Source organism: Bufo gargarizans, chromosome 3 (genome assembly GCF_014858855.1).
Source record: "Bufo gargarizans isolate SCDJY-AF-19 chromosome 3, ASM1485885v1, whole genome shotgun sequence".
Classification (NCBI taxonomy): domain Eukaryota; kingdom Metazoa; phylum Chordata; class Amphibia; order Anura; family Bufonidae; genus Bufo; species Bufo gargarizans.
Genome location: NC_058082.1, coordinates 332,828,420 through 332,853,338, shown reverse-complemented (window position 1 = coordinate 332,853,338; position 24,919 = coordinate 332,828,420). Strand labels below are relative to the sequence as shown.

At 46.1% G+C, this 24,919-nt stretch overlaps 1 protein-coding gene across 1 annotated transcript in view; it reads right to left on the bottom strand.

Annotated features, from left to right (window-relative positions):
- LOC122931572 (NADH-cytochrome b5 reductase 1) overlaps window positions 1–24,919 on the bottom strand; it is a 294,677-nt gene that overhangs the window by 206,215 nt on the left and 63,543 nt on the right. Inside the window, exon 3 of the mRNA XM_044285647.1 lies at window positions 4,771–4,917. Within this exon, the coding sequence (XP_044141582.1) occupies window positions 4,771–4,917 (147 nt within the window). The remainder of the gene's footprint in view (window positions 1–4,770; window positions 4,918–24,919) is intronic.

Here is a 24,919-nt window from a genome sequence, read left to right as displayed (position 1 = left end):
TTCAAACTAGAGTTCCTGGCATTAGTGTGGGCGGTGACGGAAAAATTCAAAGATTATCTAGCCGCTACCCCATTCATTGCATTCACTGATAATAACCCTCTGGCACATCTAAATACAGCTAAATTGGGGGCTTTGGAGCAAAGATGGGCCTCTCGCCTCGCCAACTATGATTTCTCTGTAAAATATCGTGCTGGACGTACTAATGACAATGCTGATGCTTTATCCAGACTTCCCACAGAGACAGCTCCTGATGATGTGCGAGATGCCTGGGAAGATGTAGAAATGCCGGCCTTCTACCATAAATTTGCTCAACAGGATCAGGCTCGGGCTACCAGTAACAGCGCTGCAGTTCCTTCACCCTCCAGTAGGCCGGAACTCAAAGAAGAAAGGTGGGTGAAACTACAGTCTGAAAGTAGAGTGCTGGTTGAATTGCTGGACTTCATTACCAGTGGCAGAACCCCTGAGAGGATTCGGCGTAAGAGTACAGATCCTGAGCTCATCAAACTGTGGAGACAGCGCCATCAACTCTTCATACAAAAGGGCCTGCTGCTACGGAGAAGCCTAGACCCAGTGTCCAACGAAAGAGTGCATCAAATTCTCATACCCCGACGAGATGCAGGTATGGTGTTGGAGATGTACCACAATCAATCCGGTCACTTTGGGGTCCAAAAGACTGAGGCAAATATCCGCCAGCGGTTTTACTGGGTGGGCATGAGAGAAGACATGGAGAAGTGGTGTCGGGAGTGTGTAGCCTGTGCCTTGAAACGAGGTGAACACCATGATCAGAGGGCACCACTGAGACCCATTGTAAGTACTCGTCCTCTTGAACTTGTCGCCATCGACCATGTGAAACTGGAGCCTAGTCGCTCAGGGTATGTGTACGCTATGACTATTATTGACCATTTCACTAAGTTTGTTGTAGCGGTGCCTGTGAGAGACCAGACGGCCAAGACTACAGCCGAACTGTTCTGGAAACACTTCCTCCTGCCCTACGGTTGTCCAGAGAAGATCCTCACCGATCAAGGTCCTGCTTTTGAGTCCCATCTGTTCCATGAACTGTGCCGCCTGCACAACTGTAAGAAGATCCGGACGACGGCCTACCATCCGCAAGGTAATGGATTATGTGAAAAAATGAATCAGACCTTGATAGAGATGCTGAGGACCGTGCCTCCTGAAACCAGGGGAGATTGGCCTAATCTGTTGCCACAGCTCATGTTCACATACAATCATACCATACACTGTTCCACCGGGTATACCCCCTTTTATTTGATGTTTGGGCGCCAAGGATTATTGCCTGCTGACCACTCCTTGGATGTACTCGTACCTGATTGCATCAACCCATTCCCTAATACCGACTGGGTTGCTGAACACCAAAGGCGATTGAATACGGCCCAAGCTATTGTTCAGGAACGTATGGACTATGCTAGAGACCGGCAGCAGAGAGACTATGACCAAGCAGCCCATGCAGAACCCTTGACAATAGGGGCTGTGGTATGGTTAAAAAATAACCGCCGTACCAGTAAACTGGACAGTAAATGGGAGCAAAGTCCTTATGTTGTCACTGCAATCCCAAATGTTGGAACTCACACTTATGAGATCACCCGGGAGGGCAGGGGATCCCAAATTGTACACCGAAACCGGTTAAAGCTCTGCCTGACACCAGGACCCAGTGCCGAGAGTTCTATATCTGAACCCCCTGTGTCAGAGTCATCGATACAGCCTGAGGATCCTATGCAGGCTGTCCGAAATCTAAGGTATGACGCCGATCCCATGCATTGGCTTCTGACACCATGGTTGAACTTGTTGGTGCCCGCTCCGGCACCTACTGTACCTTTACTTCCAGAAGAGCCGGTTCAAGATGCCCCGGATCCAGTTCCCCCTCCAGTGGATCCTGTTGTTCCTGTTGTTCCTGTTGTTCCTGACCAAGGTCTCACGGATGGAGATCCTCCTGTTGCTACTTCCTCTTCTACCTCGGTGCTAAGGGAAGAGGAAACCCCTGTGTTGAGAAGGTCCACCCGGATGACCAGGGGACGTCCGCCAGTCCATTTAAGAGACTTTGACTATGCTGGTGGTGTCTCCTCCCGAACAGTTACTATCGGAAATAGCCTGCTTGATGTTTGTGCGCAAGAATGGACTCCTCCACGTGAGCCCTTGCCTGTTCTACACCCACGGGGAAATCCTGTGTAGTTCCTTATTATACCTCAGTCAAGAAAAATAGACTAACCTGGTTCACCTTAAGTCCGCTGTGCCAGGCCAGCGGCCGTGCCTAAGAAGAAAGAAGACGCCCCTTTTTCTTGCGTCATTTATTGCAAATGTTATATTTTTATGTGAAATAGTTGTTTATTATATTTATAATGTAATGTTTAAATTATGCATCAGCTTATGTTGGTTCAGGCATGTGTGTGAGTACGAGGCCTTACTCACGTTAAAGTCTGGGGGTGTGCAGCATACGGGTAGGCTACCCGACACTGCTAGATTTGAGTGTGTAGTTCCCTTTAAGCCAGTCAGGCCGGTTACCGGCAATCCTTATCACAGCCAGCAGAGGGAGCCCCCAGTTCAGTATAAATAGGCTAGGGCCTAGCTCAGGAAGTTAGAAGTTTCCAGACTCAGTGCAGAGAGGATTCCCTCCTGAGTCCATGCATAGAAGTCAGAAGGGCATAGCTAATCAGCCTGAAGACACAGAATACCACAGAGGCCGATCAGATAAAGCAAGAGGTACTCAAGATAACAGAGGAGGTACTAGATAAGGACAGCTTCAAGGGTACGCCGGATAAAGGGCATTAGACCTTGGAGAGAAAGTCACATGTAGCAGGACCAGTCAGGAATAGTGAGTAAGCCGCCTGTACTGCATCTCCTGTAATCAACACTCTGTATAATGCCTTGCTAAGACCGGCCATTCTGTACTTTCAAGAACCAGCTGTATTCACTGATATTCAGTAAATGTTCCAGTTTTTGTTGGCTACCCTATGCTTGCTTCATTCTTTTATAACATCATACACGGCGTGTCACCGTTTAATTGACACTGGCGTCACGAACTCATCAACTACCTGCCTGTTCCAGCATTCGCCCCGATTTGAAGACGACAGTGGATCCCAGGTTAGTGGTCAATCTGCACTACAAAGCCCAGCATACACTACTGACCCCCTGGGACACTGCATACACGCCTTCAGTGCAAATTACTACTACTCTCATCCAAGTGAGGCAGGAGCCTGAGATGTCAGCACATGTACACTGTATGCCATAGTCCTATATACTGTACATATATCATGGTCCTGTATACTGCACATATATCATGGTCCTGTATACTGCGTATGTAACACAGTATACAGCACGTACACTGAATGTCAGTCATATACTGTACATATATCATGGTCCTGTATACTGCGTATGTAACACAGTATACAGCACGTACACTGAATGTCAGTCATATACTGTACATATATCATGGTCCTGTATACTGCATATACCATACTATACAGCACATGTACACTGCATATGTAACATGGTATACAGTATTATTGGGGGGGCTCTATGGAGAAGTGGGGGGGGGGGGCACTATGGGGGAATCTACTGGGGGCTTTATGACGCGGCTCCGCCTGGCTCCTAACTTTTTTAGCTGGCTCCTAGATTCCAAGGAAATTTGTCAAGCCCTGTTGTAGAATATTCAGGGTCTGAGCAGACACTGGGGGAGCTACTTGCTACTAAGGTAGCAGCAACTTAACCCCTAAGGGATTTTTCACAAGTGAATTTTCCATCTGGATGTGATGCGCGTTATGAACGTATAGCATACAGACTGATCATTAATTTCAATGGCTCTGTGTTCATTAGTGCTGTTTTTCAAACATTATATCTGCATTCAGGAAAAAGTGCAGCATTTTCTATATTGTGTGTTTTTAATGCAGCCTTGGCTAACGTGAGAAATGGAAGGCATCCAGATGAAATGCCTTTTTCACTGATGGTTACTAGGAGATTATTATTTTTCAGTTTTTCTTTATGTATGTGAAAACCGCATCTGGAATCCGCAATCTGCACTGAAAAAATACGCACACTGAACACAATAGTAGAAAAAACTGATTGAACTTATGTGCAAATCTATCAGTTAGCAGATCCTGACCCAATCCACATCACTCGTGTTAAAGAGGCCTAAGAATTGTTCATTTTGTTTTCATTTTATATTTTGCTCAAAATAAAGATGAACATATGTTTTTGTCCAGTGAAGACTTTTTATAAAGGCACATGCACCTACATCTGAACAATCCTGAGGATAGGCCACTAGTGGACAAACCACTTATGATTTAGCCCCCCCCCCCCCCCCCCAAAAAAAAAAAAAAAAAAAAAAAAAAACAACAACAAAAAAAAAACAACAACACTGCACAATACATTTTCATATGAATGCTGACATATTTCCCACAATTTACAGTAATGATTTACATTATTTCATTTTGAGAAGCTTTGTAAAGGAGATGAGCAGATTAGATTCTGGTTCGATTTGGTCGATCAATTAGATTTGGGTCTGAATACCTGAACTGATAGTGCTTCAATTGTCCTGAGAATTACTGTATGACACTCTGATGTCTTCTCTATTCTCTCACTTTTTAAAAAAAATGTTTATACGTTTTCTTTTTCTCTCTTCCCCCCCTCTCAAATTTTGCCCAAATTGAACCACCAAAAATTCAGATGCAACTCAAATTTGTACAAAATTAGGGTTGAATTTATTTCAAATAATATTGGTCATCTCTACTATGTCATTTACAATTTAATAGTACTTACTATTTTGCGAATGAGTCGTAACCTATATTTTTTGTTTGGATCCTGAAGGGTCACACATTTCCTTTTTTTATTGATCATGTAATTTCCAGCAGCCATACCAAACATGGTTAACAAGACCATACCAACGGCAACAAATGCCCCTTTTATCTGTAAAAAATAAGCCAGGTAAATTAAGCTAATCATATTATGATTTATCAGGTAAGTAAACAGAACACAGATGAATTAAAAGAAAATACTGTGTATGTACAGCATTGTGATCCAGGACCCTTTCAGACAGTCTTTTAATCAGGAAAACAGACCCAGACTGGTAGAAATACCGTTTCCTTGTCCAGGATTTATTGGTCAAAACAAGAGAGGAGCGGATTTTTAAAAAATTTGATTCGGTCAGTTCGTCCAATTTTCCCCAAAATATGTTTCTATCCAAATTTATTTGTGATGAATCTCATTAAAACACAACTATTTTCTGGCTGCAGAGAGCCTGTATAGTGATTTACAGCACTGTGCCTTGCAGAAACATTCATAGGGAGTCCGCTGTGGCAGTTAAACAGTACTGAGAGTAAGTATCAAACGCAGGCATCACTTCACACTTCACTTATTTGGTCAGCTGATTCCACATATATTTCTAAAGAACCTGTTCTGTTAAACGCTGATACAAGTTGAGCACCCCCCCCCCTCCCTCCCGACAGAGTGGAGAAGGGTTTCAGCAGTAAGATTGTGTTGACGTCACTGATTAATTTGCCCTTCCTCTGATCTGTCAGAACAATAACCCACAAAAATCGGATCCTATCTGTGGAGCATCTGCCTTCACTTGGTCAGCATTTGTTCAGTATTGCTAATGCCAATAAAAAGAGTGGATCTAAAACAGATATGACACGTGAATGGAATATTTTCATGTCTTCTGTGTTTTGTACACACTCCTGCTTTTGGCTACTAAATCAAATTGTAGGAAGGCGCATAATTGATGGAAGGTGTCACAGAGATTCCTGGCCTCAGTGAGGTAAGAGACGGTAGTTTTAAGTGTCAGTGGCAGCTAGTGCTGACAGACACTGTTTTTGTTATTATGGTTGTAAAGCCGATCCGGGCCTGCTCTTACTGGGAGTAGCCAAAGTGCTGGGTGGTGGCTCCTCCCCACGCTCCAGGCCCCTAAATCCTGCTGTGGACTGCGGATGAAAATCTGCTAACCAGGTGAAGATTTTGTTCTATGGACATTGCATGGTGTGAACAAACCCTAAGACTGTGAACAGTCTTTTTTGTTTTTCCTTATGTGTGAATAAACACGAACTGTTTAGGTTAAAGACTTTGTGATTGCCTCTATATTGCGTCCGCTAGCCTGTCTACCAGAGCAAAACCCCACAAATGGTGGAGGATGCGGGAAACGCAGTAAGGCAGGCCTGTAGGCCGAAATGTTTTTTTTGTTTTTCCCGGGCACAAGTGCATGTCCTATATTAAGCTGGCAAGGTTACGACCCGTGTCCCCAGATCAAATGGAGGCGGTCATGAAAGCCCTCGTGGAGGCTAACAAGCAGCAGGAAACTAACCAGCTGCTATTACAACATTTAATGGTGTTGCATGCAGCCGGAGCGTCCCAGACCGTCCACGATGCCCGGAAAGCTGTCCATGCGGCGATCCCTAAGATGTCCCCCACGGATGACGTCGAGACCTATCTGGTTCGAAAAGGTGGCTGTAAGGGAGAAACTACCCTGAGACCAGTGGGCTGATGTCGTTGTTCCGTTCCTGTCGTCTGGATCCCAGCAAGTGTTTTTAATCTCCTCAATGATCAAGCGGCCGACTACCCAACCATACAAGGTGAGATTCTGGTGAGACTGGGGGTGAATGTATTGGTCCAGGCTCAGTGGGTGCACCAGTGGGAATTTAACTTGGCTGAACCCTCCAGACCACAATATTATGACCTGCTACACCAGTTGCAGAAGTGGCTGCAGCCTGACATTAACTCCCACTACTATGCTGGACCGTCTGTTGGCGGATGTGTTTTGGAGGGCTTTGCCGTACCCTCTCCAGCACTGGATCGGCCAGGTGTCTCCTGGTAATGCCTTAGAGATGGTCGACCTGGTGGAGCGCTATGAGGCCACCAGAAATCTACAGGGGGGTTATTTTGCGTGGGGGCCAATCAAACCCTGGAAATCTCCACCCAGACCCGGCGGCGGGTGCCAGCCAAGCCTGCCCGGGACGTATCCCCTACAGACCCAGCCCCGGTGGTTTGCTGGTGGTGTCACGAGCTTGAACACATAAGGGCCGACTGTCCCCATCAGGGTGAACCCGTGGATACCAACTTTGGCTACCGACTGGTACCTCCGAGACTGTAGACAAAAGCCACCTGTGCCAGGTGGAAGTGGGGGAGACTCTGACCGTGGCACTGATGGATTCAGGGAGCCTGGTGTCCCTGGTAAGAGCTGCCCTGGTGCGGCCCGTTGAGTATACTGGCCGAAAGGTCAGCATTGTGTGCATTCATGGGGACTTAAAGAACTATCCCACCGCCCTGGTCTCTATATCAACGGTGGCCGGCAGGTGGACTCATGAGGTGGCTGTCGCCACAAAATTACTGTATGAACTAATAATTGGGAGAGACTACCCTGATTTCCTGGCACTATGGCCGGACACGAAAGTTACCGATACCTGTAAGACAGATGTGAACCTAGCAGAGTGGCCCGGCTCAGGGGGAGACCAGAACCCTGGGAACCTGAGTCCAAAATGCCAGAGGTAGGGGTGACCGCCACTTTGGTGGAAGAGGGGGAGACAACCCCGCTAAGTGTGATGGTGGGAGACATGGAGGACTTGCCGTCAGGTCCAGAGCTAGCCGACCTCAATGTCTCCGGGGATAATTTTAGTACTGCACAACATCGGGACCCAACCTTATCCCGAGCCTGTGAAAATGTTTTAATAATAGATGGGGAACCACAACAACTGGGGGTAGAGTCGGTGTTTCCCCGTTTTGTGGTTCGTCAAGAGATGTTGCATCGTGTAAACCAGCTGCTAGTGGAATCCATTAAACAGTTGGTGGTGCCTCAGGCTTATCGCAAACTCGTGTTAGAGTTAGCCCACCAGCATGTTCTCGGGGGTTATCTGGGAATGCAAAAAAACGCAGGACCAGATTCTACAGCGGTTTTACTGGCCCAGTGTGTTCAAAGAGGTAGAAGAATATTGTCTTGCCCAACCTGCCAGATAACGAGCCCCCAGCCACATTTCCATAGTCCCTTGGTACCCCTCCCGATTATCGAGGTCCTGTTTTAGTGAATCGCTATGGATCTCGTAGGCCGGGTACCGAAGTCTGCTAGAGGACACCAACACATCTTGGTTGTCCTCGACTACTCCACTTGGTACCCGGAGGCGTCATACATCAGCCAAACTCATAGCTAAGGAGTTAATGGAGATATTTTCTCACGTGGGTCTGCCTAAGGAGGATCTGACTGACCAAGGGACCCTGTTTATGTCCAAGGTCATGAGAGAACTCTGTAAGTTGCTTCACATAAAATAGCTAAGGATGTCCGTTTATCATCTGCAAACGGATGGCCTGGTAGAGAGGTTTAATCTAACATTAAAAAATATGCTAAAAAGAGTGGTCTCTAAGGATGGGAGGGACTGGGACCTTCTTCTGCCTATATCTCATGTTCGCAGTACGAGAGGCCTCTGCTGGGTTCTCGCCCTTTGAACTGCTATATGGCAGACACTCTCGCGGTCTGTTAAGAGGCGTGGGAACAACAACCCACACCGCACAGAAGTGTTGTTGAGTACGTCACCCAGATGCAAGGACAGATGGAATTTTTTTTACCTCTGGTTAGGGAGCATATGGAGGCAGCACAGCAAGCCCAGAGTAGGATCTATAATCGGCAGGCTCGTGTCTGGACCTTTAACCAGGGTGATGGGGTATTGGTTCTGGTACTAACCGTAGACAGTAAGTTCCTAGCTAGGTGGCAGGGGCCCTATGAGGTGCTTGAAAAAATTGGAGAAGTAGATTACAAGGTACACCAGCCAGGAAGGCGAAAGCCAGAGCAGGTGTACCATGTAAATCTGCTCAAACTCTGTAAAGTTAGGGAAACCTGTACGGAAGACAGCCCATGACCAGGGTTCCTAGGGGAAGTGGTTTTGGCCCCTCTGTCTGAAGCAAGGGAAGAGGCTGCCACAGTGAAAATTGCTGACAGCCTCTCCTCTAAACAGGCTCAGGAAGCCAGGGAGTTCGTTAGTCAGAACATGGATGTGTTCTCGGATTTCCCTGGATGCACTTCCATAGTCCGATATGACATTATCACTGATCCTCAGGCAAAAGTCAGGTTAAAACCATACCGGGTACCCGAGGCTCGGGGACAAGCCATTGTAGAGGAAGTGCAGCTAATGCTCCAGCTAGGTGTCAACAAGGAGTCAAAAAGTGAATGGGCCAGTCCGATAGTCTTAATACCCAAGCCAGATGGGACATTGCGGTTCTGTAACGACTTCCGCAAACTGAATGAGGTTTCTAAGTTTAACGCATATCCCATGCCCCGGGTGGATGAGCTTATTGAGAAGTTAGGCCAAGTCCAGTATTTTTCTGGGTTGGACCTCACCAAAGGGTACTGGCAAGTACTCTTGACGGAGGCTGCCAAGGAAAAAACGTCTTTCATCACACCAGAGGGGCTGTATCAGTACAAGGTATTACCCTTTGGTCTACATGGCGCTTCCGCCACGTTTCAAAGGCTAATGGACATTGTACTCCGTCTACATCGTCGGTACGCTTCGATGTACCTAGACAATATCATTATCCACAGCACCAACTGGGAAAGTCACCTACCTAAAGTACAGTCTGTAGTGGATTTTCTTAGGAAGGCTGGCTTCCCCAAAAAAGTGCACAATAGGGTTAAAAGAGACCAACTACCTGGGATATATAATTGGGACGCGGAACTATCAAACCTCAGGTGAACAAAATTGAGGCAATTAGGAATTGGCTCTGACCTGTCACTACTTGGCAAGTAAAGTCGTTCCTGGGTATGGTGGGGTACTATATGAGGTTTGTACCCAATTTTGCTACAGTCGCCGCACCATTGACAGGCCTTTTGAAGGGACGCAAGTCAGTGACGGTTCAGTGGAATGAGCAGGCGGAAAAGGCTTTCTCCGCTTTGAAGTCTGCCCTGTGTGGGTCCCCGGTATTGGTGACGCCTGACTTCAAGAGGGAGTTTGTGGTACAGACCGATGCCTCTGAAGTAGGCCTCGGAGCTGTACTCTCTCAGGGCATCAATGGGGATGAACATCCTATTGTTTTCCTGAGCCGGAAGCTTACCCCAGCCGAGACTAGGTACTGTATAGTGGAGAGAGAGTGCCTGGCCATCAAGTGGGAACTCAAGTCTCTCCGCTATTATCTGTTGGGGAGAAAGTTCCATCTAGTGACCAACCACTCCCATATGAAGTGGATGAGCCAAGCCAAAGAGAGGAATGCTTGGGTCACCAGATGGTTCTTATCTTTACAAAACTTCAAGTTTTACGTGGCACATAGGGCAGGCAGGTTACAGGGAAACGCAGATGCCCTGTCCCTAGTACACTGTCTGGTGGGTGTTCACCCCCTCAGGGTTGAACAAAGGGGGAGGTATGTAGGAAGACGCAAGGGGCCGTCATTGATGCAAAGTATGTGTCACCGAGATTCCTGGCCTCGGTGAGGTAGGAGCCGGTAGTATTAAGTGTCAGTGGCAGCTAGTGCTAACTGACACTGTTTTTGTTAGTATGGCTGTAAAGCCGATCCGGGCCGGCTCTTACTGGGAGTAGCCAAAGTGCTGGGTGGTTGGCTCCTCCCCACACTCCAGGCCGGGTCTTTTTGGCCTATATAAAAAACCCAGACAGTTCTCAGGTGGGTGTGGTTTATCCTCTATCTGACAGAGAAGCTAGGGAATCTCTGTGTTTTGGGACCGTCCTAATGGGCTGAGAGCTGCATGCAGGGAAACAGGCCCCTAAAGCCTGCTGTGGACTGTGGGTGAAAATCTGCTAACCATGTGAAGATTTTGTTCTATGGACATTACATGGTGTCAACAAACCCTAAGGCCCCTTTCACAGGGGCGAGTATTCCACGCAGTTGCAATGCGGGAGTTAAACGCATTGCACGCGCACTGAATCCGGACCCATTCATTTCTATGGGGCTGTGCACAAAAGCGGTGATTTTCACGCATCACTTGTCCTATGGTATGTCTAGGCAGAAGATTAGGGCCACGTGTACAGTGTTTATAAAACCAGGAAGCACTGCAAAATAATAAGAGGGCATGCATTTAATACTGGCACACACTGGGCACAGCACATTGGTCACTGAAAAGGGCATATCTGTGTGAAAATTGCAATTTTTACTTAGCACCATCTACAGTGAGTTAATTTTTGCAAAACATCTGTGGGGTCAAAATGTTCACTACACCCCTTGGTACATACTTTGAGGGGTGCGGTTTCCAAAATGGGGTCACTTCTTTGGTGTTTCTTTTTTATTTCATCTCAGAGCATCTGAACTTATCGGCCAGTGGTGTATAAGGACCCTTGCAGAGGAGCGTGTCCGGATTAGGTCCGGATGCGTTGCGTCTGCGATCAGGGAAGATTGTGCGAGTAGGTTTGCTTTACGATGTTCAGTTTTTATCGCGCAGGTGCAAAGTGTTACCCAGACCCTTACCCAGACTTCTTTACTGAAGTTCGGGTTTGGAATCGGTGTTCTGTATATTTTATTATTTTCCATTATAACATGGTTATAATGGAAAATAATAGCATTCTTTAATTCAGAATGCCAAGTAAAAGGTCCATTGTGGGGTTAAAAATCATAAAAAAATTTAACTGACCTCATCCACATAATCGCGCAGCCGGGCTTGTCTTCTTTCTTCTTCTTCTTGCAGGACCTGGCTGGAAAAGGACCTTCGGTGACGTCATCACTTGTGCGTTGCGTGAAAATCGCAGCAAGCTCTATATTCTGCGTTTTTCACGCAACGCAGGTGACGATCGGGCTGGGGACCCGATCTGCATTATTTTCCCTTATAACATGGTTATAAGGGAATATAATAGCATTCTGAATACAGAATGCAAAGTAAAATTGTGATGGAGGGGTTAAAAATAAAAATTAAATTTACTCACCGAGTCCACTTAGCGTAGTTACGGATCTCTGTCTTCTTCTGTAATGTTGAGCTGCCGGCTAAGGACCTGTGGTGACGTCACATCACATGATCCAATCACATGATCCCTCACCATGGTGATGAACCATGTGATTGGACCATGTGATGAGCACATTGACGTCATCAAAGGTCCTATTCCTGTGCACAGCAAAGAAGAAGACAGAAGAGATACTGGCTGCGCGATCAAGTGGATTAAGGTGAGTTCAATTATTTTTTATTTTTTTAACCCCTCCAGCCCTATTTTACTAAGCATTCTGTATTAAGAATGCTATTATTTTCCCTTATAACCATGTTATAAAGGAAAATAATACAATCTACAGAACACCTAACCCAAACCCGAACTTCTTTTTGGGTACCAAACATGCCGATTTTTCATACGCACGTGCAAAACGCATTACAATGTTATACACTCGCGCGGAAAAATCCGGCATTTTCCTGCAACGCACCCGCATCTTATCCGGGCAAAAAACATGACGCCCGTGTGAAAGAGGCCTAAGACTGTGAACAGTCTTTTTTGTTTTTCCTTATGTGTGAATAAACACTGAACTATTTAAGTTAAAGGGGTTGTCCGAGTTATTTTTTTTGATCTTTCTATGTTCCTAACTGGGCAAATGTAACAGCTTTCCAATTAACTCACTTTATCTGCAGTGCCTGGTTTCTCAGATTTCAGTGAGGAGCTCAGGCTGGGCACTGGAGCTGACATACTAGAGAGAGCATTGCACAAGAAGGTAGGGGAAAGATCCTGTGTGTATTAACAGTGTCATTATACAGCTGGGACTTGTAGTTCTACACTTACAAGTTGCTGTTGATTCTCCCAGCAGGCAGACATGTCCCTCAGGGCAGCTCTTGTATCCACTCCCTTAGCAGTTTTATTATACAGCTGGGCTTGTAGTCCTACACATACAACATGCTGCTGAGTCTCCCAGCAGGCAGACATGTGACTCAGGGCAGCACTTGTAGCCACTCCCTTTGCAGATCAGGGGGAGGGGCAGAGGTTGTTTCTATTGCATGTAAACAAAGGGCCAGAAATGAACCAGGGAAATGAGGAAATATATTTTTTTTTTGCATAAAACTTGCTTAGCTTAGTTGCTGCCCATCAGATTTTCAGTGCTATATTTTTTTTTTCATAACTCGGACAACCCCTTTAAAGACTCTGTGATTGCCTCTATACTGCGTCCGTTATCTTGTCTACAAGAGCAAAACCTCACAATATCCTGATGCAAAATAGGGACCATGTGATACAGGCCTTACAGCTGCTCCAAAGACAGGATCCGATCAGAAGAAGGGTAAAATAAATGGTGATGTCAACAAGGTCAAAAAGAGGAAATGGTGGCCCTGTCATAGAGTGGGGAGGGTGGGAACAGCAACGTGAGAAGTCCACAGAGTGGCCCAGTTACAGAGTGTTGAGGTGGCAGCAGCATGAGGAGACCACAGAGTGGCAAGTTGGCAGCATCATGAGGAAACCAGACTGTTGAGGTGGTAGCAGCATTAGGAGATCACAGAGTGGCCCAGTGACAGAGTGGTGAGTTGGCAGCAGCATGAGGAGACCACAGAGTGGTGAGTTGGCAGCAGCATGAGGAGACCACAGATTGGTGAGTTGGCAGCAGCATGAGGAGACCACAGAGCGATATGGTGGCAGCAGCATGAGGAGACAACAGAGTAGCGAGTTAGCAGCAAAATGAGGAGACTACAGAGTGTTGAGGTGGCAGCAGCATGAGGAGACCACAGAGTGGCCCAGTGACAGAGTGGGGAGGTGGGGGGCAAAAGAGTAGCCAGTACCAGCACAAGATTTTGGGTGGCAGTAGGATCACTTGGCAGCAGGTGTGTGGCATCAGGCGGGTGGCAGCATCAGAATAGTAGCTAAAGCCAGTAGCCAGAAAAAAAGGGCTCTTTTTTTAACAAAGTTTGGGTGTGGCACTATGGATGATCTAGTCTGATGCATCATGCAATGGTGTGTGAAAATCCTGGCTGATCCACGCCTGATTTATCTTCACAAAGGTCAGTTTCTAAACATTTTGGGTGGAATGGCGAGTTCTCCTCGGGGTAACTATGGCCCCCATCGCACTAAACACTTTCTCTGATGCTACACTACTGGCCAGGCAGGAAAGTTTGTCCAGGGCAAACTCGGCCAGTTGCAGCCACAATTCAAGTTTGGCTTCCCAGTAGTCCGGGGGATCTTCGATGTGGGGTGGCAGGGTGCAGTACAAGTATGCCATCACCTGCTGGTTCAGGTTCTGCTCTATGTCTAGCTGCTGCTGCTGCAGTAGATTCTTTACTAGGCGGGTGAAGAAAACTGCTCATAAGAGACTCTAGATTTAAGTTGCTGCTGATGGAACTGCTACTGCTCCTGTCCCCCCCCCCCCCCCCACACTTGTGAAAGTGACTCAGAAGGACTCCCTGTCTCTATCTTTACTACATACTGCCACAATGTGTCTGGGTCATCTTCCTCATTGCCCCGTAGCTCCTCCTTGTGTGCGAATGTCCCACTCCTCCTCCAGTTCAGCCCCCACAGGGCTCATGTGGCCGTGAGATATAGGCGCCACGTCTCCTGTCCCCTGGCCAGGAGTCCCGTAGTCCTGGCGACTGACAAATGAAGTGGCATCCGGAAAGGGCCTGAATAAACAGCAGGTGTCACGCATGAGCTGCCAATGGCTAACATCAAAGTTACACAGGGGAGTACCTCTGTCCGCCTGTATCCTCAAGAAAATGTATTAATTTTCAGTTTTTTATTATTTATTTATTTTTCCGTCTTAGGTTCGACTGTGTCTTTTGGAAGGTAGGTGCCTTTTCTTGCTTTTTGTTGAGCTATAGCTCGCCACTTATCTATTGTTTTTTTAGGAAGGTCAGATTTTGATTTTTATCTATTTATTAGTCTATACAAGGACCAAAGCGATAAACTAGTACATGATCGCGTCATACAATAGGAGGTAATAAATAGACCTCGCCACATCGATCTCATTGCAGACTGCCCGATCCCCTGAGGACACCATGTAAATGGCGAAACATGTCGGGGGGGCAGTGCATAAGATTTTAAGCTACAGGAGACCCTAACTGAGTGCAATAGAAAGCAGGCATCAATAAATATTAGGCAGAAACTGGAGCAAGCGCGCAGCTACCAGAACAGTAGCCATAAGCAAACAACCTAGTACAGCACATAGGGAATTTCTGTAGATAGTTTTAAAGTAGTAGGTTAGATAAGAATAAGATATATATATATATATATATATATATATATGTGTATATATATATATATATATATATATTTTAAAAAAAGGAATAATAAAAGTTAAGTTTTAATACCAAAAGAAAAAATACACATGTCAAGAGTAGGCAATCAGTAGTCTAGGACTAAATGTAAAAAGTGTATATAAGCATCTACATGTGTAGGATATATATGTCAAGTGTGATTTCCTGATAAAACCCCACGGCATGCCTCTGATCTGCTGCATGTTGTGGAATTCTGACACCCGGCCTTCTCAGGTAAGGCATCGCCAATGCCTCCATTATATTTTTTAATCGCCCAACCTCATTTTTAGCAGCACGCTTGGTTGGGTCGGATACTTTGCCGATCCTATAGCACTTTACTGCATATATACTGCACTACTATACTGGCTACATCTGTGTTGTTTGTGTGTGATTGTATTTTACATATTTATGGACAGCTTTTGCATTTCACCTCTGCATATAATATATCAACCCTAAAATATAACATATTAACCCTAAAAGGTTATTCCAGCCTGTCAATTGCTTATTTGTATAAGGAGACCACTCAACTGACCTGGTGCTTTTATCAGAGTCATTCCCCTCTGTAAGCATCCAGGCCAATTGATACTACCCTCTCTGGCTACTTGTTTGCCCATCTTGAGATTGCGTCTGAAATTGTTTCCTGTAATCATGTTATTCAGTATATACGGTCATGTTTTCCAATTATATCATTAGAATTTTCAGTTTCCTATTCACTTAATCATGTATTTTCATCATACTTACCCTTTGGCCCGTGTTACCCACACAGACATACTACCGTATTTTTCGCCCTATAGGACGCACCGGCCCATAAGACGCACCTAGGTTTTTGGGGAGGAAAATAAGAAAAAAATTATTTTTAACCAAAAGGTGTGCTTTTGGTGGGTTTGGAACTAATGGTGGTCTGTGGGTGGCACTATTACTGGGGATCTGTGAAGGACACTGTTATGGGGGATCTGTGGATGACAGACACTGTTATGGGGGGATCTGTGGATGACGGACACTGTTATGGGGGGGATCTGTGGATGACGGACACTGTTATGGGGGGATCTGTGGATGACGGACACTGTTATGGGGGATCTGTGGATGACGGACACTGTTATGGGGGGATCTGTGGATGACGGACACTGTTATGGGGGGATCTGTGGATGACGGACACTGTTATGGGGGGATCTGTGGATGACGGACACTGTTATGGGGGGATCTGTGGATGACGGACACTGTTATGGGGGGATCTGTGGATGACGGACACTGTTATGGGGGGATCTGTGGATGACGGACACTGTTATGGGGGGGGATCTGTGGATGACGGACACTGTTATGGGGGGGATCTGTGGATGACTGACACACTGTTACAGGGGGGGATCTGTGGATGGCACTGTTACAGGGGGGGGGGGATCTGTGGATAGCACTGTTACAGGGGGGATCTGTGGATGGCACTGTTACAGGGGGATCTGTGGGTGGCACTGTTACATATGTGCCATCCACAGACCCCCCCACCCCATAACAGTGCCATCCACAGCCCCCCAGCCCATGACAGTGCCATCCACACCCCCCCAGCCCATAACAGTGGCATCCACAGACCCCCCCCCCTTAACTGTGCCATCAGCTCGATCATCCAATAGAGCCCACCCCCCCCCCCGCCGCCGCCGCATGTATACTTATATTAATTGTCTTATTCAATTAAATTGCATTAGATATGCCCCCTCACTCCTATATTGCTAATCGAACCTTAAATCCTCATCCTAGGTGCTGTAATGCAGGCCGGGCGGACGGCGCGTCACTCGCTGACGTCACTTGCCTGCGCCGCCTGCTTCATTCATAAAGTAGGCGGCGCAGGCACGTGACATCGGAGTTACGCTGCCGCCCGCCCAGCCTGCATTACAGCACCTAGGAATAGGATTTAAGGTACGATTCGCAATATAGGAGTGAGGGGGCATATATAATACATTTTAATCGACTAAGACATTTAATATTAGTATACCGGAGCGGCGGGGCGGTGCTATACTACACTGATTGCACCGCCCCGCCGCTATTCCCGGCCCCCAGCTCCTCCTCCCAGTCCCTCCCCCGGCCCCAGCTCACGCTACATCGCATCCAGCGATGTTAAATTGTCAGCATTCGCCCCATAAGACGCAGGGCCATTTCCCCCCGATTTTTTTTGGGGGAAAAGTGCATCTTATGGGGTGAAAAATACGGTATGTTTTTTTCTTTATATGAAATATTGTACATTATGATTAATGAAAATAAATATTATAGATGAAATATTGCACTCCCATTAATTCATTTTTTTAATATCTGTATTGATATACCCCTTGTATTTGTATTTATAGCTTTATAAAGGGCACCAAATTGAGCCTGAAACGTCGCAATAAGCAATAAATATTACTCTGAGATTGTACCACTGGTAAAATAAATGTTCAATTGAAGCTATATGCCGTCCTTGGTGTGCTGTCTCCAAACCACTGATATAAGTCATTTATAGACACCTCGGGTGAAAGGGGTCTGGGGGACGTGCACCCACAAAAGCCACTGAAAGATGTGTGCTGAGGTCTTGCTGTGATTAGAACCCCCTTGACAGTGACCTCCACAGGGACCTGCCCCCTTAACAGTGGCCTTTACTGGATCGGGGGCGTGTCCTTTTGAACAGCTCACTCTATGATAGCAGCACTTGTACTGTCTGAGTGTGAGCTACAGGGAGAAAGTCACCCTCCCTCCCACCCCTGCAGCTGATAGAAGTTGATTTTTACCTTCATTTTTTAAATCCCCGTAGGCCAAGGAGTGGAGGGGCGTGGCTTAACCAGATATGGGTGTGGCTTAGCAGGACCTAGAAGTTGATTTTCAACTTCATTTTTTCAAACTCAGTGAGCTGAGGCGTGGGAGGGGGTCTAACCAGATCGGGGGCATGTCCTTTTGAACAGCTCTCTCTAAGGGTCCATTCACACATCAGTAGAATGGGTCTGCATTCATTACGCGGAACAGGTTCAGACCCATTCATTTTCTATGGGGCCGGAAGAGATGCGGACAGCACACAGTGTGCTGTCCGCATCCACATTTTTCGGAGTGCGGCCCCGATCTTTCGATCTGCAGCTCCTGAAAAAAATAGAGCATGTCCTATTCTTGTTCGTAATTACGGACAATAATAGGCATTTCTATAGGGGGTGTCGGCTGGGTGCAATGCAGTACGGACGTCTGAATGAAGCCTAAGTATAGTGGAGCCTAAATGAGTGTGAGCTACAGGGAGAGAGTCGCCCGGCCACCCACCCACCCCTGCAGCTGACAGAAGTAGATTTTTACCTTTATTGTTTCAATCCCAGTTGGCTCAGGAATGGGAGGGGGTATGGCCTAACCGGATCACGGGCGTGGCTTAGCGGGACCTGGCTGATAAGGGTCATGTGACCACGCTTCTATTGGCTAATGCATTTTTTTGGGACTATCTTGGGAACGATACGTCCCATAGAGCTGAGACCTGTTCTAAAACTTTCCCGGACACCTGATGTACCTGTGTGCCAAATTTTGTGATTGTAAATAGTGCCCATACTAGTAATCATGTTCCTCATAGCCCCCCAGTATTAGTAAAGCTCCCCATAATACCTCCTAGTAGTAATAATTATCCCTATAATATGACAGTACATGAAATACCCCCGTTTATTGCCTGCAGTTGAGCTAATGTCCCCATAATGTATGCCAGTATAGAATACCCCTATATAGTGCCCCAGTAAATGCCCTCATAGTGCTCCTCTCCCCTTTCCCATAGTGTCCCCCCATAATATGCCAGTAAAAAAATGCCCCTTCTTAGTGCCTCCAGCCGATGTCCCTATAGTGCTTCTCTCCCCCATAATGTGCCAGTAAAAAATTCCCCTTCTTAGTGCTACCAGATGCCCCAATAGTGCTCCACTCCCCCATAGTGCCCCCAAATAATGCCCCATAGTGCTTCTCTCCCCTATAATGCCTCCCATAATGTGCCAATAAAAAAAGGCCCCTTTAGAGCCCCCACTTCCCCATAGTGCCCCCCAAATAATGCCCCTATAGTGGCAACAGATGCCCCATAGTGCCGCTCTCCCCTATAGTGCCTCCCATAATGTGCCAATAATAAAAAAAAGCCCCCAGATGCTCCCATAGTGCTCCTCTCCCCCATGGTGCCCCCCTCATAATTTGCCATTAATAAATGCCCCCATAGTGCCCCCCCAAAATAGGCAAGAAATAAATGCCCCCAGAATGCCACCCCCCAAAAAAATGGGGCTGTAAGGAATGCCAGCCCATAGTGCCAGCTCCCCCCGCAAAGTTTAAAAAAAAACACTAATACTTACCTCCATCAGCAGCGATGCGATGCAGGTCTCTTCCGGCCTGTGTCCCCCGCTGTGTGCTGCCCGGCTCAGGCATGACATCATTGCGCCGCCTAAGCTGGCCTCTGATAGGCTGCAGGCATTAGTGCCTTTAGCCTATCAGAAGAACAGGGAAGGGAGACGCCTCTCCCTCCCCTGCCGCAGCACAGGCATCTGTATCGCTGTCCTGAGGATGGCGATACAGATGAATATGGAGATGAGCACTTCCACAATGGAAGCGCTCATCTCCTACTGCCCGCCGCCACCACCGCCGCTGCAATTACATCCAGGGCCGCACCACCTGTGGTGATCGGCGGTGCGGCCCTGAGGAATAAAATACAAATTATGTTAAAGATGGCCCAGCGGCTGTTTTCTTAGGACAGCCTGGGGGGCAATTGCCTCCCTGCCCCTCCGTCCTAGCCCGTCCCTGCTCCCATGTGCGATCAGCTGCATCATCATCGAGTACTGTCTGCACATCACTGATGTCCTCCTCAATCGTCTCTGGGTCAGGAGCCTCACCACTCGCAACACCAGCTCCCATGCCACTCTCCTCATAACTACTTGCCCGCCTAGACTCCTCCACATCTTGGCTTGCCAGTAGCTGCTGACTGTCCTCTAGTAGCTCATCCTCACTGTATAGTGGAGCTGAGCCCACAGCATACAATACTTCTCTGGCTGAGGTAACAGAAAAGGACAGAGGCAGTTTGAGGACAAGTGAGGGCACAGGGCCTGCTCCCGGGCCATGCCAATAAGGGCTGTGTCTGACAAACTAACTGACTCTTCGCTGGGGGTGTCTGATGTCATTTGAGACTAAGTCGAAGATCGAGTCAACCATTCAAGAACCGCTGGGTTGCTGGTAAAGATATGACCGCTAGCTCACACTGGCAGCTCAGGACTCCTGAAGTGACTCCTGCTGCCACGGCCCCTTACTCTGCTGTGACCTCTGCCACTCCCCTGCACAGGGCCTGGCACTTCTCTGTCTGACATACTGTTAGATCAAATTAGAAAATTAAAAGGAAATTAAAAGACCCCCAAAAAGTCTGTAATTATCTCATTTCACCACACAACGACTAATAAGCCATTTTTTCACAATAATACACACAAAGAAGGGCTCTAGAATATATAACTGCACCGCTGAACGGCAAATATATATATTTTTTGCCACTAATACACGTTTTGTGACTTTTTTCACAAGTTATGGTAAGTGAACTATAGTACCTATATTATTTATACCTTGTAAGAAATACCACACATTAGGTGCTGCCTCTTGTCTCCTTTTCTCTTTTCTGTGCCGTTTGCCTGCTCGTCACAGCAATTGCAGTGGTGAGCAGGTGTAATTACAAGTATGGAGTCCCAAATCACTTCTATGGAACAGCTCTGTCTAAGTGAATACTACAGAGCCATCTCATACAAGTGAAGTCAATTGCTGTGACGAACGCTCCTACAAGTGCTGCTTTTTCTTCCAACATGATTGGCGGGGGGACAGGAGTTGGACCCCTGCCAATCTGATCTTGATGACCTATACTCAGGATAGGTCATCAATAGCAAAAAGCGGTCAAGCCTTTTAATATTTCTTAAGGGGGGGATTTATCATTTGCGGTGGTTTTGGTGTCAGTTTTAAGTCTGTCTTTGTTTTGTGAGATTGCGCCAAATTTATGAAATGACACACAGTAATATATTTGGCACAAATGTAATGTGGTATACGTCTATGTGTGTAAAAGTACACCAGGGAGTTGCCAGGTGTGGAGATGCAACTTTTTTGAGAAGTTTTAAAAAGTTGCACATTGTAATTGATACTTAAAGAGGACCTTTAATGTTTTTTTTATTAATTGAGAAAAACACCTTTACTTGCGGGGTACCCCACACTGATGCTGCCACCCTGCCTGATATTTTTTTTATATTGCTCCTGCGCCCGCTGTGTTCCCAAGTAGTATTCCCGCTCAGTATGCAAATACTGAGCATCGGTACAGTGAGGAGGAGATGCCAGGGATTCTCAATCGGCCTCTGCTTCTCCCTGTCTGTGCCACGTTCCAATAACAGCAGAGAGCGTCACAGCCAGGGAGAAAAAAAATCTCACCTTCTCGCTGGCTGTGACGCTCTCCGCTGTGATTGGACAGTACTACAACCAGGGAGAAGGAGACACCCATTGAGAAACCCTGGCATCTCCTCCTCACTGTACCGATGCTTAGTATTAACATACTGAGCGTGAAAACTACAGGGGGGCACAGCGGGCGTAGGAGCGATATTTTAAAAAAATCAGGCAGGGTGGCAGCATCAGCGTGGGGTACCCCGCAAGTAAAGGTATTTATCTCAATTAATAAAAAAACATGAACGGTCCTCTTCAAAAGTGTTCTAATCTCAAATACTGGTCTACTTTTCATTCAACTTCTAAAAGAGGCAAAGCTCACCAAACATCACAAAAAAATGCGCCAAATGTTGCACACAGGCATTACCGTACTTGCTGACATTTTTATGCCACAAAACTGGTGTAGCAAATTTGATTAACATCCCACTACATCTCTAACATTTATCAAAAACGAAACAACAGTGTCGGCTGCATCCAGTTTAGCAGTACACAACACGCCATGTAAAAGCAGCCTAAAGAAATATGTTACTAAAAATGGCACCCAAATATTCTTTCCATATCTTACATAGGTTCACAGGTCACCCAAAGTACATAGCGTTCAGAAATGGAAACGTACAACACATACATTTTGCACGCTGCATGCAAAATAGTTTAAAAGTAAAGTTACTTACCTGGAGAAATCCCATAGTATGGTATCAGATATGCAATGATAATTCAGTAAGTAAATGGCTATTTGTATGCATCTATGATGAAGCTATTGAAAGAAGTACTTTATACATCAGCAAGGACCAGACCTGGCATATGGTACAGCTTGTGCTCTCAAGAAAGAGATCTGATGTAATGGATTGCCTAACACAGCGAGAAGCAGTCTGGCACAGATAATGCCCCTCCTTTGTGTATACGCGCAGCTACTTAGACTATTCAGTCGGACATTCTGTTCTTTGATTTTATTCACTATGAACTATAAATGCATTAGTAGTAACAAAAATTCTGTGGTTTTGATTTGTCAATACAGAAGATATTTTTAAAAATAATTCCTGTAGTACTTTTGCATTTTTTGCAAGAAAACATATAATACAGGGTCTTAACATGTTGTACATTGAGGTAAGGCTACTTTCACACTGGCCTTTCTGGGTCCGCTTGCGAGATCCGTTTCAGGGATCTCACAAGCGGCCCAAAACGGATCAGTTCAGCCCCAATGCATTCTGAATGGATAAGGATCCGTTCAGAATGCATCAGTTTGGCTACGTTCCGCCTCCATTCCGCTCTGGAGGTGGGTTTTGGTGTCCGCCTGACGATACAGAGCCAAACGGATCCGTCCTGACTTACAATGTAAGTCAATGGGGACGGATCCGTTTTTCACTGACACAATATGGTACAATTGAAAACGGATCCGTCCCCCATTGACTTTGAATGTAAGTCAGGACGGATCCGTTTTGACTTAGACTTTTTTTTTAAATATTTTATTTGATTAAGGCCTCTTTCACACTACCGTATGGCTATTTCAGTGTTTTGCGGTCCATTTTTCACTGATCTGTTGTTCCTTTTTTTGTTTCCGTTGTGTTTCCGTTTCCGTTCCATGTTTCCGTATGGCCTATACAGTATACAGTAGATGGTTCTGCAAAAACGGAACGGATACAGAAGACATACGGATGCATTTCCGTTTGTGTTCCGTTTTTTTTTGAGGACCCATTGACTTAAATGGAGCCACGGAATGTTATTTGCGGGCAATAATAGGACAGGTCTATAAAAAAAGGTCTATAGTGGTGGATATTTAAAATCAAGAGTTAATGGTACTAAAGCAGTATATTATTGCAATACTGGAAAATGTATAATAAATATATACATGTGTGTATATATAAGGCGGAAAGGGGGGACTTACTTCACCAGGGAGGGAGGTATAGGATAAGCATATGACACCTATACCTTCCCCTCCCCCGCCGAGATCGCTTGGTAGGATGGTATGAACTCGCCTCCACGTCCCAGGAGAATGACACCAGGGTTCCAAGTGGAGAGTTCTTTATTGGTTAAGATAGCTCAACACGTTTCAGGGTATATCCCCCTTTCTCAAGAGCAAATAAAATACATTGTAGGTCAAAGCTTATCTGTTCCTTCTTGATCTCTACACAGGTCATAAAGGAACAGCATACCTAGAAAACTCTCCTATAGAAGTCAATGAGGTCCCCTCCTGTCCACTGTGTCTATGGCCCAGGTGGCTGCTGTAAAGCAATTCTCTAAATGCTGTTAAGAAAGCTAAAGCAAGATGGGGGCCTACCAAATTGTATTCTGGAAATAGAATAAAAAATGTAAAAAATAAGAACAGATTAAAAAAAACAGATACCGTATTTTTCGCCCTATAAGACGCACCAGCCCATAAGACGCACCTAGGATTTTGAGGAGGAAAATAAGAAAAAAAATATTTTGAACCAAAAGGTATGCTTTTGGTGGGTTTTGAACTAATTGTGGTCTGTGGGTGGCACTGTTATGGGGGATCTGTGGATGGCGCACTGTTATGGGGGATCTGTGGGTGACGCACTGTTATGGGGGATCTGTGGGCCCCCAGCCCCTCCTCCCTCACAGCTGATACACCCACCGCGCGGCATTGCGGCAGGTGTATCATTGAAAACTCTGCAAAATCAGCAGCATTCGCCCCATAAGACGCATTTTGGGGGGAAAAGTGCGTCTTATAGGGCGAAAAATACGGTATGTGTTGCTGTCTGGCACTTTAAGTGGGAGAAAAATGTTTTGGTGACACATTCCTTTTAAGTCCAGTGTACAAAAGCAGAAGATCTGTGAAAGATTCTTCAAGGTGTGGCAAAGGGTATGCATTAAGGGTGAGTTGTGAGCCAATTGTTTCACGACTAATTGGATTCATTACGAATGTCACAAAATTTAATTGGCAAAACAAATCTGAAGATTTTTCCTTTGTTTTGGACTAATTGTGTAAAAATGGTGCCCTGCAACTTTTTACTTTTAGAATTTGCAGGAGAAAAACACAAGTGAGGAAGAAGAAGGATAGTCACATGAAACTGGGTGGAAGTGGCAGGAAGATACCTGGGTAGAATGAGCATATACTATACTGTGTTGAGCTGTTGGTGAGGGTGGATGGGTCTCTGGCAGTCTCTGCCTAAAAACTAGTTTAGACTGTACAGAAGCACAAGCAACTATTCTAGTGTAACAAGGACAAAAGGGAAAGAATAGAAAGAAATAATTGTGTAGAGGGAGTAAGGGGCTGAGGGCACACTGTTTAAAGGGAACCTGTTATCTCCAAAAACCATCTGAAGCTGCCAGCAGTACATGAGAGTAGCCAGAAGTGTGTTTCTGACAATTGTTTTGTTCCTGAATGCAGATGCGTCAAAAGCTCGTTTTATCCCCTGCTGG